Source organism: Eleginops maclovinus, chromosome 12 (genome assembly GCF_036324505.1).
Source record: "Eleginops maclovinus isolate JMC-PN-2008 ecotype Puerto Natales chromosome 12, JC_Emac_rtc_rv5, whole genome shotgun sequence".
In the NCBI taxonomy this organism is placed as follows: domain Eukaryota; kingdom Metazoa; phylum Chordata; class Actinopteri; order Perciformes; family Eleginopidae; genus Eleginops; species Eleginops maclovinus.
Genome location: NC_086360.1, coordinates 9,989,014 through 10,006,376, shown reverse-complemented (window position 1 = coordinate 10,006,376; position 17,363 = coordinate 9,989,014). Strand labels below are relative to the sequence as shown.

Sequence of the window (17,363 nt, the reverse complement as noted above, 5' to 3'; positions counted from 1 at the left end):
TATAAAGCTAACAGCTATCTGGTTAGCTTAGCTTAGGACAAAGAATGGAAACTGAATGGATTCTGATTCTGAAACAGTTAGCAAGGCTTAGTCCAACTTACAAAATCTGTATACCAGCGCCAAACAACTGGGTAAAAGTGACGAGTTGTGAATTACAACGAGTTATAGAACATACTTAGCCGGGAGCAGTGTCTTCTTAATTCGCGTCAAGTTGTGCCACTTTGTAATTATTTAACAAAAGCGTGAATTAGCTTAGAGGCTAGTAGGCAGATTGTGTTTCCTTTGGACTGAGCCAGGTTGGCTGTTTCAAGTATTTATGCTAAGCTAAGCTAAGCTGTGCATCTGCTGTTTATCACTTTATAATTAGTATATAAAAGTGATTCATCATTTCATTCAACTATTATCAAAAAAAGAATATAAGCTTATTCCCAAGCAGTTAAACCAGGCCTTTAAACTATCCGGGCAACTGCTGGTTTGACATCCACGACACTTTGCAGTCCCTGGGGCGCAGTTTGTGGACCGCTTCCATAGGCTGCTGCAATAATAATTACAAACCCCATGAAACTTTACACCCCTGATTGGAGATCTTCCTCTGCGCTCTTCCACAGCCTGTGGGGACATTACCCTCCTTGTGAGTGAACTACAACTTGTGGTAACAAAAGCTCACACCCTATGCAGCTCAGACAGGTACAGGTAATTGGAAAGTACTCTTTCAGGGTGCTTAGCTGCCTTCCTGGTCCTGAAGGACGAGCTGTGAGAGGGCTCTGTGTGAGGAGGAGGGATCCAGTTGCAGGCAGCTGAATCGCTGCTCTGTTGGGTCTCCCCTGGACACTGTCATAGCGTGTTTGCTTAAGGCGGGTCAATGAGGACTTTCTTTGGCAGAAGAATTTCACAGCACACGACAGTACACACACACACACACACACACACACACACACACACACACACACACACACACACACACACACACACACACACACACACACACACACACACACACACACACACACACACACACACACACACACACACACAGGAACCAGTAAAGCCCCCTGCAACCCCTGTAACCCAGATCTCTGCTACTCCGGTGAGAACGGAAGTTGATGTTGGTAAAGCAGGAGGCGAAAAATAAAGCTATCACAAAAAGCTAGTGTATTATCATAGCTTTTAGTTTGATTTAAATTCATTGTTAATTTGTTGTAAGTTAAACATGTCCGTCATATTTGAATGACAGTTTTACTGTTAACGTTATACTACCTCTGACAAAATAAATAAAATACATTTCAGAAAGAGCGTGTTTGTCCTTCATTGTGATTTGGCATCACCAATAAAAACTATGTTTAATTTAAAAATGAAGGAAATATGTTTTCTATCAACATCAGGTCCTTTTTTGGCTCCTTAATCGCCTGGCTGATATGAACTCATTACACATGATGATGATTATGAATTGCAGTGTATACATGTCAAAGACAAGTCTGTGCTTATTTAGAAACAGTGTTGCCATTACATAGTGTGTCCACAGGAGTGCACTAACTAATTTACCAAAATTACTCCAATTCAAGATACAGTAACTTGCTTGGTATGTAGCTTTTGGAGCACATAAACAACAACAACAACAACAACAACAACAACAGCAGCAGCAGATACAGTTTGGTCATTACCCAAATATTACAGGTAGCGTATTTAACTTTAAGAGATGTTGAGAATATCTGTCTGATATATCCTGATGTTATGAGGCGTGCGATAAAGTAAACATCTCCAAAACATTTGAGTAAATTTAATTGTGTTGTATGTTCTTTCCAAGGTCATGAATGAACTGTCAAGCTCAACTGACTCATTTCTATTTTAACTGTACTTTTATTAATGCAATTTTGGGTCAAATTAACATATTGTTTCATTGCTTTAAATTGTTATTTTATTGAGACTAAATTATGTTTTTGAGATAAAGTAACATACATATTGGGAAAAAAAATATGTTTAGAAAACTATTAATGTGCAACTTATTACAATTATAAATAACAGCCAAGAACAATCCTGTGTCAGTAGTAGCAGAAGTATATTGAACAACAAAAAATAGAACAAGAAGAGTTTGAAAAAAGTTCAAACTAGTAAGAACATTCTACATTTTATAAGACCTCCACAGTTTGGTGCAGTTTCGACCAAGTGCATAGGAATTGGAACCCATAGTCGAAATGCTTTTTGTTACTTGCACACACATTAATTTATTACCATACATGAGATCCTAATGCATGCTTGATTTACCAAGAACTGCTTCCTAAAATACACTCTTTTTCGCTGAAGAAGCGGAAGCTGCAGAGTCTCTGCTTAAATCTGTTTCCCTCGATGTCAGTTGAGGGCGACAGAGGGAGGTGTTCCCCCTTTTCCCGGTTCTCAAGATTTTCCTCAGTCTTCAATAAACTTTCATTTTGGGAAGTCCACACATACACACAGTGACAACGGCGGTCGTCATCTTGTCCTGCAACAGTTCCCGGGAAAGCCGGACAAGACTTGACTGGACGTTCATTGTACTTTTCCAAACGCGCGAAAGGAAGAAGGAACAAACATTTGAAGCGCACAGGTGGAGCTCTTCGGAGCGTCTTTTTGAAATCTGGTGTCATATGAGACTACAGGGACATAAAGAGACAAGACAATGACAGAAAGCAGCATTGCCACTGCAGGTTAATCCCGAGTTGGTTGTTTTGTTTGTTTCCTGGGACGTTCAATCCTTGTACGACCCTCTAGAAACACCTGGAATGGAAAAACTTTTTCTGCTTCGTCTGGACTGTGGCAAAAACTCCCAAGAAAGAATGAAGTAACCGCAATGGAGCCGGACAATGCCCCGTACTCCAAACTCAAATGCACTGGAGTCGGGGGGTGAGTCGACACATTTTATACTTCAAATTAAGTTTCTGACTTTTTTTTATCGGGTTCAATATGGAGTCATTCATGAGCTCGTGAACATCACCTGCGACATAATTAGTGCGCATCTGACAGAGCTAGTCCTGAAAAGTTGCTAGTAGCTTTGATACAAATTATGTGTGTTACAGATGATATTCTGAGCCAAAGCACACATTTGATGTAATTATTTACAGGCAGTTAAAAACAGGTAGTTGCAGGATAGTTCATGGAAACACATTTGCTCTGCTCATTAGTGACAGTTCACTGGAAGCTAGTGCAGTCGGTTCTACTGTTCTTGAGCTTGTGTCTTTGCAGCTTGTACCAGAATGAACTGCCAAGTAATCTGGGACTCATTTGAGGGAGATGTATGAGAGGAGGAGAAATCCCTCTCCTCCCCCCTTTTCTCTCTCCTCCCAGCTGTGCATCTCACTCAGCTGGTTGGCCCACTGTCCCAATGGGAGGGGAAGTAAAAGTCAAAATGTTGCATCATATAACCACTACTGGACATATGAGAAACTTCACAAATTGAATCCCCCACCCCTTTCCACAGTGTTTCTGCTAATGTCAGAGTGAGGCAGTGAACGGGATTATTTTTTTTAAAAGCTGCAACCAGCAGTCATTGTGTCAGTGGTAGACCAGTGGTTGACCAGTGGCTTCCTGCGGGTTTCTGCGGAAAACCACAAGTGTGATACATTTCCCGTAAGTTGGTTCTTTATGTCACTGACCCCGGTTCCCTTTGAACATCACTTGCCCCGATGCAGTTTCACATACTAAACAAGTTAAAGATTAGCTCCAAGAGTGTCACGACCCAAAAGTAAGTGGTGATAATACATTCACACTAGAGCGTGTCTATCACATTGATGTGACATTTATGTTCTTTCACTTCAGTTTGGTGTGTCTGCGCGTTTTGGTTCCAAAACATCTCTACGTGTGAGCAATCGACACTCCTGTGTCACCTTTCTTCTTGACAAATCAATGGTGCAAAAATCTGTTTATTGGCTGAAAATATGATAAATGTCACAGTTGTCATGTGAAAACAGTTGGATGTAATTGCATTATTTGGTTTGAGAATAGGGTTGTCACAATATTACATTTTACACAAGGGGTGTCCAAACTGCTTTCATGAAGGGCACGCTGAATGTCACATTTTATGGGTTATTCAAACAAAAATACATTACTGTTGTACTTTTATTTCCAGTGCGCTTTACAAGTGCTTCTATCAATGTGACATAAGGGCGATCAGTAATCAATACGCCATTTAATTCTGAAATATCGACATGAAATATAAACTTTCAGTTATCAATGATGACCAATTTCAATTAAAGTGTGTTAAGCATACTTTATAAAATCTACTTGTTTTAAGTGACTACACACCTGTGTTTTTACCTGTATTGTGGCCAAACAATTCACAACAACAGTTTTGCAATATCAATATCAGCATTTAAAAGAAATGTCCTCCTTTTTATCTAAACTTGGTTTATTGTCTGTTATGTCTCTTTTTTTGGCACTCAAATCAGGTGTAGCAAGGTCAAGAAACAGCTGTTTACCATTAAGTGTACAAAAGCATTAAAAAAGACCAGAAATGATTTAAATTGTGCTGGATTATTTACATGATAAATTGTGGCATGGGTAAATTAAATATGTTACCTTGTCCTAATTATGCACTTGGAATAGTATGTTTTAAGGTGATGCAGTGTATATATATACTGTTTGAGCGGTGCTGTCATGCCACCCTGCAGAGCAGCAGCTTATCTGGGTCAGGCAGGCAGGAGATAGGACAAAGCTTGTTGTCTGAAAGCAGATGTTAGGCTCTTTGAACACAGCAGAGATGCTGCTGCTCCTCTGCTGCAGATCTGATCACTGTGGGAGGTGCAAGTACAGGAGTTTATGGCACGTGAGTTAAGCATTTGAGTGTGCCAGTTACATATTTTTATGCATTAATTTAGACTTGTTCTGCAATCAAGACTTGAATAAATGAACGAGCATAAATAAATGTGTTTAGTGTCTGATTACAATCAGAAAGAAAATAAAGTGTAACATTGAAGAAGCTGTGGTTACATGAGATTGAAGTGTATCATTGCTTTTTACATTTTACAGACTAAACAATCAACACATTATTGAAAGATTAAAACTATCTGTACCACCAACTTGTCTTTTTGTCTTTCTCTTTAGGAGATTTCTGATCCTTTGGACTATTCTCTGTTGCACCTGCTCTCTCAAGCTAGCACAAGCACAAGGTAAGCAACACGCAAGACAAGGATGGCTGAATGTTTGTGTTCCTTTTCATACACACACATTGTTGTTAAGGTAGTGTCACAAATGTGCCTCACAGACAGTGTGTGAAAGGGTAAATTAAAATGGATTTATGGGAGGTTAGTGACACATTCAGGTATCTCCTGTGCACTACAACTCGTTGAGACTGTACATATAAACTAGATAGCATCATTATATTATATAAGTTTAATGGCTATAAAACACAAAATGGATAATAACAGTGAAAATAACTTCTGTAAGTAATTGCAATCCCCAAACATGGCCCCCTGTGAAACATTAAAAGTCCTCTTAAAGTAGGCCTTTATTTGTTCTTACCTAACATTTATTTAATTGGAAATGGCCCAATAAAAGATGTATAGCCCCAAAAGGCTTCATACCCATACATGTACAAAATGTCATAAACAAGGTGTCATATCTTAGATGTTTCCCAAAGTATTGTCTGCAAAAAAAGCACTCTATCTCAAGTAGAGACACTTTTAGCTGGGCCTTGATGCCTGATGCAGTCACCTCTCTGTTACACCATTAAGAGATATGTATGTGCATGTCTGATTTAACTGTCAATCAAAATCTGGCAGAGTTATTTCAGTATGCCTTTTGATAATGTGAGCCACTTTACTCAGTGACAGCTGTTTTTGGCAACTTCTCTCTAATCCTTCCTTCATCAGGGTATACTTTTTACTAAATTTTGACTGCTGGCTGTCCAGAGAGACATGCCTTTTCTGTACGGAGGGAGGTGTTCATTTGCAAACCCAGATGTAAGTTGGCCCTCAATATATCTACATCATTTGTAAGATGATTTCTACAAGTTTCATGAGAGGCAGTGAAATCATGCATATGGAAAGTGACTACAATCACAGGCTATTGCATTCTTACTGTTTAAGACACTGCACCCTTTACTCTGCAGTCATTTCTAACACAAGGGCCGCTACTTCTACTTTTTGACCTTTAGAATAAAAAAGCAAACTTAACTTTAAATATGCAAAGGCCTTTACATTTAGCCTTTTTGCAGAGGAAAAATACTTGCATACATTGCATACACATTTCATCAGAAGGGTCATCAAGGTCAGCTATATTGCAGCATTACAGGAGAAAGATATGAGAGCTCCCCCCTGCCCTCTAACTCTACCTTTAGGCCATCTAGGCGGAATGAAAACCATTTGAATAACAATGATGATAGTAAATAATCCACTTGCTTAAAGACAAACACCCTGGCAATGCACACACTGTGATGTCCCATTGCAAGCCTTTTTCAAAAACAAAGTATCATCCATTTGATTGTTAGTGGGACAACTTTTGACTGGCTGTCTGGATTTTGTAATATCCGCTGGCTAGTAGATACAACAATGTGCTGAGTCAGACGCCAGACATTCACTCTCTGTTTCTTGAGCACATTTTTGGGGGATGCAGAGTTCTTGGATTACATTGTGTCGGATGTTCTATTACATGTTCAGAACCAGTTGTATTCCATAATGCTTTTCCTTAATGAATAAAGTTGAAGTTAGCTCTGCATTGAAGGCGTACTCGTATTGGAAATAAATGAGTCTGTTCTTCCTCTCTGAGAAAAGTTGTGTTGTCTGCTACTCTTGTTCTCCAGCAGTGCGTCTTATTCTCCGTTCTTAGATTTTTTTTCTCCCAGCTCATCAGGAGGTCACAAAGAGCCTTAGGCAACCGGTCTACCCGCTAAGACTTAGATATGCTGCATAAGCCCTGAAAGTAGTTAAAAATCACACAATGAAAGAACAATTTTGCTTTCCTCATACCATATTAACAATTCAAATGAGTGCCAGGAATTAAGCTGAAGAAAATCTCTCCTCTTTTTCAGTTTCTATTTGATGTTTCTGTTCCATGTGTGGGTTTTTCAATTGAGCTGACCTCCCACTGCCTGCACACACTGAGCAGGGTTTCCCTTCCTAACATGCCTAGTGTCTATACTTGTTTCTGCTCTGCTGAGTTGTAATTCATCTTTCAGCAGTCTATTCCAGTCTTGCTCACATTTGTTTTGTATTAGCTTGGAAGAGGGTGGATATTTGAGCTCTATATGTAGGCTTTTAGTTTTGACATTGCACATACTGAGAGGATTAATGTACTGTACTCAGGGTATACTGATACTATACTATGCTTTTATTCCAACCTTATTTAACTAAACAGTTTTTTTTCACTAAACAGTTAAATAAGATAGCTTTTGTTTGACTTTTCCCGATGACTTGTACTGGTGCCTAACAGAAGACACCAGTATGATAATGGGATCATTTTCCAGTCTATTTTGATGTTAAAACCTAAAGCAGATTTGAGTTTTCTAAGAGTGCTGAATGTTTTTGCAAAAAGTAATACCCTGGCTTATATAAGTATAACCTTGGTGTTGTTGTATCAGTGGTTCTGGGTTTTTGGGTTTGGGACCACCACGCTTAGTTCAGGGCCTGTGAAGGACATGTTTTGGAGTTGAGAGAGGATTTAGAGGTCAATAACATGCCTTCTTTCTCTACCTTTAGCCTCTATTGAATACTCAATAGTAATAATTCAGTATCAAAATCCATACATAAATTATACAAAGACTTAAGAATAGATCAATACAGGCGGAACTAAAATACAAGACATACAAAAACAAACTAACAAAGATAATACGATGTAGCAAAATGGATCACTGCAGAAAGGATTGGAGGATTAAAAAAACACATAAAAAACACAAGGAATGTATGAAATACCATTATTCAAAAGGTAATGGAAAGACACAATACCCTAACAGTTTCCTCTCAAAAAACGCCACAATCATCTTTGACATGGCTTTAGTTGCTACCCTAATCAGTTCTGTTTCTGTTGGTCCTTCTCTAGCTGGGGAAATGACAAAGACTGGTTGTAGTGATGGCGTAGAAAATAAAGATATATATATGTAAAGGAAACTATATTCATAAGAGGGACTGATGAAAAATAAATGATTGATACAATTAAAAAGTATTAAGTCAGAGGCTGTCATGATATTGACATGCATAAAGTTAAAAACATTATCGAATGTATAGCCGCCTCCGTCACGGAGGCCGTCACTTACTGGAATTACTGTTCTGTAGCTCGCTGCATCGTTACGCACCATTAGGGCCTACCCCACTCAGCAACTTGATTTAGCTCAAGATTCTCGGGTGTTGGCCGGCCCTTTTTTATAATATATCAAGGATATAGAATACCCTGGTTGAAAAACATCTGATTGGTCGCAACACAAAACAACTCAAATGTGTAGTGCGTGAACCGATAAGGACACACAAATCAATGTAACACTGTAATATTACAGATCAACAACACAGATACCATTCTCATTTATTCACATTTTATTTATGTAATTAATAAAATAAAATAAAAATGTATCTGAGGGTTCCAGGGTCTTCTCTGAATACCTTGAAGGCCCTGACAGTTCACCACTGCAAAACATTTATGTCTGGAGAGAAACATGTACTGTCTAACTATAGACCTATTCATTGCTTTCACAGTTTTCTAAAATACTGGAAAAAAATCTACTACATAAGACTAAATGACTTCATTCTTTGTCTACTGCAAAAGGTTGATTAAGGCTGAGAAGATTTATTGTGAAGAATAATCTTGAAATAAAGGATGGCTTCAGTGAAATGTGGATTTGATTAAACCACAAAAAAACAAAAATGGATCCAATTAGAAGAAATATGTATTTCACATAAGACTGTAATGTGTGAAAATAAGCCACATTTCCCTCCCATGAGATGCAAGTAGCAATTAAAAACTGCAGAAAACACTGCCGTACATTGAATGAGCTCAGGCCCCTGTCAGAGCCATCATCTATAATCAGCAGATACCACAGGATAAAGTGAGAAGGCTGAGCTCAAACATCTCCTAAAACCTCAGCACCATCCTCTCCAGGGAAATGTTCAGCCGGTGTTTCCTGAGATCGCGCTAATGAAGACTGATGTAACCATTACATAATTCCTGGCAATCTCCAAAAGTGGATGTTGATGTGTGGCCCTATCGGAAATTCAATGCGGCAGTTTCTTAAATTGCTTTCACAGCCGGATTTCCATTAGTCTAACTTTAAACTTGTGAATTCTCTCCCGGCATGGCATCACATCACACCGTAATTATCACTTATAATGCTGCACCGTTCATCCTCTTTATGCTGATCAGTGCACTTGGATAGGAGGTTGTTAATTGGTGTGTGTGACTTGTAATAATAATAAGTAATGCGGTGTCTTCTTAAAAGTCCTGTGTGGTTCGTACCAATATCAAAGAGTTAAAGTAGAAAGTTATTCGGGGGAAAAAAGCTTGGAAAACATGTTTTTTTATTGTACTATAGAAATCCTGATTTTGTGAAGTTGTCGTTCGGTATTGTTTGGTGTTTTAAGTTTACAAAGGATCACTGACATCTCTCTTGTTTCTTGAAGATGTGGATGTTCTGCTGCAGCTCGGGCTTTCTGGGCGGAGAACAGGTGTGTCGTCATCCTCAGGCTCCCGAACCATTCCTAATGGCATCATCCCCTTCAAGTCTGGAGTTATCCTCACCCCGAGGGCCCGTATCCAGGTGCCCCTGCGCACCGTTATCCCAGCGACCTACAGTGCCACCAACCTCTCACTGATCCTCAGCCTGTCTGTGCATCGCATCAACAGCGCCTTCCTCTTCTCAGTTCTGTCCAAGAAAAAGAAGGTTCAGCTTGGACTGCAGTTCGTACCGGGGAAGGTCCTTGTACATGTGGGGCCGAGGAGCTCTGTGAGCTTCGACTATGATGTCCACGATGGCCAGTGGCACAGCCTGGCTTTGGATATCCGAGGCCAGCAGGTGTTCTTACACACTTCTTGTGGAAAGAGAAGTGTACAGAAAGATTTGCGCTCAAAAAAAGAGGAGGCTCTGGACGCAGAGGGCTCTTTCCTGCTGGGCAAGATGAACCACAGCTCTGTGCCGTTTGAAGGCGCCATCTGTCAGTTTGACATTTATCCCTCTGCTGAGGCAGCTCATAACTATTGTGATTACATTAAGAAACATTGCAGAGAAGCCGACACGTATCGGCCCATGTTTGAACCCCTCCTACCTCTCATTTCCCTGGATCCAAATATTACTGTCACTCATATAACTCCTCTGTCAGTGATGGAGATATCCAGAAAGGCTTCCACTTTGGCCTTGACCGAGGAAAGCACCAGGGTTGTTGTTCCAAACGACCGCTTGCTGATGCTGAACAAAACATCTGTGAATCAGACTGCAGACACTCCAGAACGCGTGTCTGCTCCACAGCCTCATCCAGGGTTGGAAAGTCCGTTTAATTTTAGGTTTTTAACTCAAACCTCTTCAACACCTCTAAGGACCAGTGAGACACCTCCAAACCCCAAACCAACGTTATACGGCAGTGCCGGAAATAAAACAAAGCAAGGGGTTACTCATTCTCAGGAACCTCCGGGCGAAAGAATGGATTTACCTGCCTCCATCCGACCATCTGAGATGAAGCCAAACCTCTACACCACAGCTGCTGTCAGGCCGGGGTCTCCGTCACACGGCGACCTTCATCGGATAGAGCCCATGACAACAGAAGCTCCCAAGGAATCTGAGCCAAAAGTGCCCGGTGTGCAGGATGTCAAACCCACCTCACTTATTCCAGTCACTCCAGCTGCAACAGATGGCTTCCAAACATTTGACCTGGATCCCACCCAATTCTCGCTGCTGGCTGGATCACCTGGACCACCTGGATCGAAGGGAGAACCAGGACCACCGGTGAGTGTCCAACACAGCACACACCTGCCCCTGAAACCCATACATGTCCATCACGTGTTTAAGGGCCGGGCGGTCAAATCTAAAAAAAACAATTACAAGCAAATCTTTCACAGCAACAATGATACATTTAGAAGATGTATTTAATAGTTAATAGTCTTCTCCTTCTTCTTGATTTGGAAGAGAACCATATCGTTCATCCATACTTTTTAGCCATAAGTGCTTCTTTGTGCATGCATCACAGATATTGATTTATCTTATGACAGTTTATACATTAATTGCTCATGAAATATGGATCGTTAAGCTGCCATATGTGTCCTTCGGTCATATTTCCTCATACAAAATTGAAGCCTAATGATAAACTAGTTTGGCAGCGTGTTATTTAAATGTCAGTTTGCCTCCTCTGATGCCCGGCCCCGCTGCTGAAGTGTGGTTTTGTGAAACACCATTCATCATCCATTGTTTCTCTATAACGTTTGCTATCAGTGTTCGTAAAGTTATTCTCCTTCCTACACTTTTTTTGGCCTTCATGTGGTGTTAAAGACTTTTCACCATCCAGTTGTTTAATACACATGTTTAAAATCCTTTTTAGCAGCAGTGATAGAAATAGTCAGGTTCAAAACGAGCCTTTACCAGGGAGTGTTTGTCTGAGTGGAGGGGCTGGCAGTGAGGTGTTAGATTCCTCTGAGAGTGGGACTGCTTGAAGTATGAATACTTTTAAAGTAAGGTCAAAGGTAAAAACGGATAAAGATCTTGTGCACAATTAACCATTTAGAGGAAGCATATAAAGGGCTATACAATATAAATGCAGTGCTTTATCTGCATTTCTGAGAGCTGTAGTTTCTGATTTTAAGCACTGCCGACCTGTGCTAGCATGACTATCAGTTTTTGCCGGGAAACCACTGTGTCTTTGTTCCTTTTAACGATTGATTTTTTTAAAGCAAGTCAAATCAAATAGATAATTCCTTGAAAATGAATCCAGAAACTTTGTCAGGTTTAACGGACATAGAGTAATATATTTAAAAACACATTGTTCCAATGGTGTGTTGGAGGTTCTGCATATCTGTCAAACAACAGACGGACTAAATAAATGAAGATAAATTCACAAGACCATCTGGAGACTGCAGTCTCAGACAGACATTTCCGATTTCAGTGATGAGAGCAGAGTATTTCATCTTTCCTCACCCAGTGTCAACTGGAGATGGTACACATTCAAATTGGCCATGTAGTCCTTTGTGGCACTAATCCTCTGTTGAACACAAAATGGTTAGCAACATTTTCCATTGTTAAAAGGAGCTCTCTGTCTTGTATTGGGACATGTTTAACCCACAAGAATGTTTAAAGTAAAGCTCTGCTGCTCTGGCAGCGAGAGAAACCACAGTCGGCTCTGCACGCCCCTGAAGGTTGTTTTTTTACGAGAGAGTACTGCAACCAATGCCCGTCAGTCCCTGGCGCACGATAAAGCTTACCTTTCATTGCTTGTTAAATTTTTTAGTATGGTGTCTAAACAGATTGCTGAGTCAGGTATGGATTCTGAATAATTTCAGGCAGTTTTACAACATTGTCTTAAGCAGTGTTTCTCAACTGGTGGGTCGCGACCCCATTTTGAGTGGGTCGCGGACCCATTTTGAGTTGGTCGCAGATAAGTGAAAAAAAGAAGTTGAGGGAAAAAAAAACTCAAACTTTTATTTTGAAGGCCTCTTTTATTTTGAAGGCTGACATTTCTAATGTCGCCTGTGCAGTAACCCTTTGACTGGAAATGTCGAAGACCAGAAACGGTTTTGAAAACTGCTGTCATGTAGTGATCCAGGATTGGCTCCAAGTCTGTCTTTTTATTTAATACAAAAAATATGTGCCATATTTATAAAAAAGTGGGTCCTGAGGCTTGACCAGTTGAGAACCACTGGTCTATAGGATCACTTGAGTGAGAGCCAGAGAGCCATTGTTGAAGTTTGTAGTACCCCCTCCTCTGCAGGAGCACTCCAGGGCCGGGAACTGGACTTGATATTAGTGGTCTGTTAAAGAAGCCATAACTTTCAGCTGCTTACACAAGCAGTTAAGTCTTGTAAAGTAAACACAACAGCATGTCAGCCCTGATGGGTAACACCAGCGCTGATAAAACAGGCCTTACTGCAGAGGAAGGGGAGGGTCAGAACTCAGCAGCAGAGTTTATTGTGAAGGGATGCAGAGGATATGATAGCTGGATCATAACTTCACCAACACTAATCTTATTTACCAGATCCATAGACCACGCGGACCAATCCAATTTCAATGATTCAGTCATGGCTGGCTTCTTTTGAGTTCCACAGCAGTCTCATGTTACTTAACCTTAATGTGATACTAATGCCTCAAGCAGAGGTATACAGGCTTTTAATGAGAGATAAGGGCTATTGCTACAATAATGCAATTGGTTAAATACTTTTCTTCAAATGCCCTAAGGTGAGGTGATGTGTCGTGAGAGTGGAAAAGTCAGCTGGAAGAACAGTTATTCTGAAAGTTGTGGACCACTGGGATGATATATATTTCTGCTGCTTACAGATAATCTGATCTTCAATCTCGTTTGTAATAGGTAAATAATTGAACCTATAGTTATTGTTTATTAATTATATTAGGTTCTTCAAAGACTTGCAGCTTGCACTTCCTTTCCGCCCCCCCGCCCAGGAGGGACAGCTCATGATGTGCGGACAGGCTGATGGTTACAGTCTGAAAAATGTAAAGGTTGCTGAGAGCTTTTTGGCTTGTCAGATTGTGTGCTGCCTGAGAGAGCATATTTATAGCTGTGGCTCCTGCCCGAGTCAGACAAAAGTGCTCCGTACATTTGACATTATAACAGAAGCCCAATTTCAGCTGGACTGCCCTGAGCTGTTATTTAAGACCATTTCCTTTTTCTCTTACTTTTTCTACCTTTTTCTCTTAACCTTCTGGAGCCATGGGAAAATAACTAACAATCACACATCTCAAACTCTTCACAATGACCCCTCATTAGATTTGACCTTTCAGAGCTTTGCCAATCCATGTATGAAATAGTTTTAAAGCTAGCTGATGCCTATAATGAATGTGATGGCTGGAACCAGCGCTGACCTGCCTGCCAGTTTAATCAGACCTAAAATGTTTATGCCGCAGTGGTTTGGGGCTCAAATGATTTGGCTGCAAAGGGACGGGGACTGCTGTAGCCTGTAAAAGGACATCCCCATGCCTGCCAGCATCTCCCTCACTCAGAGCTTTGCAACTTCACTTAATGTCTATCAATTTTCTTTACACTTAGAACTCTCTTTTTCTTCCAAGGCTGTTCCAGGCTCTCTTAGAAAAAGGCAGCAATTCTTATTTGCACATTTATACTTTCTTCAATTTATCCATGACATATTTTCTTTTGCTTTTTAGGGCCTTCAAGGACTTCCAGGGTTGCAAGGAAAGCCAGGGAAGAGAGGCCCAAGGGTGAGTTTCTCCCGACATGTGACAAGTTTCCCAGTTACCATCTGACAGTTCATCTTTTTACCACCTTTGTCTGATCTGTATGATAGTGAAATTACACCTTAAGCACTGATATGAAAGACATTCGTGCTTTTCCCTCGAGCACTGTGTAACATCTTTGCATTACGGGGCTTTTTCAGCCTGCCGTTAGTTTGCTTTGGCTCTGGGTTTGATGAAGCCGTGCTACTCTGCTGCCAAGGTCCATTTGTAAAGCTGCAGAGCAAACAACTGTTCGCTACAAATCTGTGGGCTGTCGATGCAAAATGAATTGTACGCATATGGAAGGTATTATATTGACATTAAAAATAAGGAAACTTGTGAGACTATACATATATACATATATATATATATATATATATATATATATTTGCAGAACAAGTACTTTCTATCCCATACTTATATTAGGCATAGCAATGAATGAGTCTAGTGTATCAGACGGAGTCCTCCAGTTAAATATTTCCTATTTCGGGGCTCAATGTCGCTCTGCAACTGTGAGCTCCTGATGGAACCCAGCAAATTGAGAGCAGATGTTATTTCAAGCCCATGTTTTCAGAAGAAATCTAAGAAGAGAGAAAATGCCGGGAGATGATTTGTCTCGAGGGACGGTTTGTTGTTTCAATTTCTTTCGAAGACCTTTAACTGATGAATGTATGCAATCGCTGCCCCTTGACCTCCCTCGTATGAAAATGAAGCAAGAAGAAGTTGAATTTGGCATCATGGCGAGTCCTAAGCTGAAATAAATATGCTAGATCTTAAGACAGTGAAAACATGGGGAGGTGTGCTGTTTGGTTGCCCAGGCCCCTACTGGAGCGCTCCTGCAGAGGACTTAATGCTACTGAGGAGTGCGCGTACCTGCCGCGGCCCAGGAGACTGCCCTGCGGTCAGGCCTCAGAGGGGTGGGCTGTGGGAACCCAATCTCTTTAAACAAGGAAGAAAGAGGGCTTTGTCCCCATCTTATTACAGGCATTTAAGACCCTGTCTGGAGTTCAGAAGCTCTGCGCAGTAGTACACTCAACTCTATAGAGTTCATTCATCATCAAGCTCCTGAGACCTAACTGCAAGCCACACTGACTTGGAGAAAAAAAGAAAGAACCTGAGGCTGCAGTTCAGGTTTTTACGGATTGTTTTCTTGAGTTTTCCTGGATTGTTCACGTGATTAGCAAGAAATACCTCACAGCAACACACATGATCTACAGAAAGCTCCAATGTGGACTCTGGTCTGGGCTTTGCTTATACAAACTGAAGGTATAAACGTGACATTCACTATAGAAATGGATTTAATATATATCTGAAACATACTTTCATGTGCATAAAGCTGATGAACAGTCACTTCCAGATATTAACTGCTCAGGAAGTTCAGTTTCTAGCTTGATGAGTTGTTTTAAAATGTTATTTTAGAAAAGTAAAAATCTTACATAAGAACTTAGTACACAGTTGTTGTCAATTTTAAACACTTAAAGATAAACCAGAGTTTGTTCAAATGAAGGGTGGATGTGACCAACTGATGGTTTAACTTTGAACACTGAAGAGAGTGTGAGTGAAGGACAGTCAAACATTTCCTTTAAATTACCCTTATACCCACATTTGTTGTACAAATGTTTGCTTCAATTTTTTAAAACATGTCTGGATAAAGAATAATACATTTACTGAAAGGACAGAAGTACAACATTTGGTTGTTGTGAATTTAGAAAGCTTTCCCCAAAGAGCACATTTAAACACAACCTCCATTTTTTGATTTACAGAGAGCAACTCTAATCTTTAAAAGGCCTTATCTTGGGTTTTTTCCACCTTTCAATCAGATATAGACAAAGTTCCAACAAGACATGATATAAAATAGATAACCGTTGAACAACCTGTGTGCAAATGCAACCTTATCACAAAGATGTACAGCACTTACAGTATGGCTGTACCTCTCCAACAGTGAGGTGTCATTTCTGAAAGCCTTAGTGATCCTATGCTTACACGTGACAGCATCCACGCTCCTGAACGCAGCCATAAGCCCTGCGGAGCGCCGGAGTTTCCCCCGTCCTGAAGGAGAGGCTTGAGAGCGGATCAAAGAGGCCTTTGTGTGGAGAGACGGACCTGCCAGCGAGCAGTCCTTATGTGACGCTGCCTCTCTGTAAAACATTTGCATAATTGCTTTAACAATGGTTGACACTATTATGACATAAAAATAAAGAGTCTGTGGAGACTTTATTTTGGTGTGGAAAAGTAAACTGATTTATGTTTGTTGTAAAATGTAGATTGTTCTGAAATAAATTACATGTGTATACACAAGTGAGCAGTCTCTCAGAGGCTTGATTAAGTTCTTCCTCGTCATTACGGCATACTTACAGTTTCCACTGTTTCTTCCACTCAAGTTACTAAAGAGCAAACTTAGGGAGTTAAAGTTAAGTAGCCACAGGTTCACAGAAAATTATACTGATCTTTGGCAGCTAAGACTGAGAGCATTAATAAATCCATGATTTGTAGACCTTTCATTTAACCATGTTAACGTGCTGTTTCACTACTGTTGTTAACCAATAGAATTGATTGATGAAAATATCTAAATGCTCTATAAAATGCATAAACTCGTTGGCGCCTTAGTTGATGTTTGGTAGGTGGTCTACCTACCAAACATCAATTCAGGTGCCAACGAGTTTATGCATTTTATATTAGACACAGTAGTTTGTTGAAAATAAGCATTAAATAAAAAAAGCTCCAGAAAATAAATGCTATTCATCCACAGGAAGCAAGACAAAGACAGACTCACTTCATACTGAAACCTTCAGACAACTAAGTGATCCACAGAAGATGTTCTAACCATCTTGATTATCAGTTTCTTACATTAGACACACATTCCAGACATGTTGTTGTTGAAGCCTTTCAATTATGAGCTTTTGAATGCTTTTAGAGTTCGGACAAGGTTGGATCTTCGGTTCATTGTTACGTTTTTTTTAATAGATTTTTGATAAGCACTTGGATGAAGCAGAACTACTTTCTGGGATACTAGTGACACATTGGAGCATTT

General features: G+C 40.2%; 1 protein-coding gene across 1 annotated transcript in view; it reads left to right on the top strand.

Moving 5' to 3' along the window:
* Positions 1-2,345: 2,345 nt before the first annotated feature.
* col27a1b (collagen, type XXVII, alpha 1b) overlaps positions 2,346-17,363 on the top strand; it is a 65,221-nt gene continuing 50,203 nt past the window's right edge. Inside the window, exons 1-4 of the mRNA XM_063897605.1 lie at positions 2,346-2,874; positions 5,071-5,135; positions 9,570-10,885; positions 14,264-14,317. Of these exons, the coding sequence (XP_063753675.1) occupies positions 2,822-2,874; positions 5,071-5,135; positions 9,570-10,885; positions 14,264-14,317 (1,488 nt within the window). The 5' untranslated portion in view covers positions 2,346-2,821. The remainder of the gene's footprint in view (positions 2,875-5,070; positions 5,136-9,569; positions 10,886-14,263; positions 14,318-17,363) is intronic.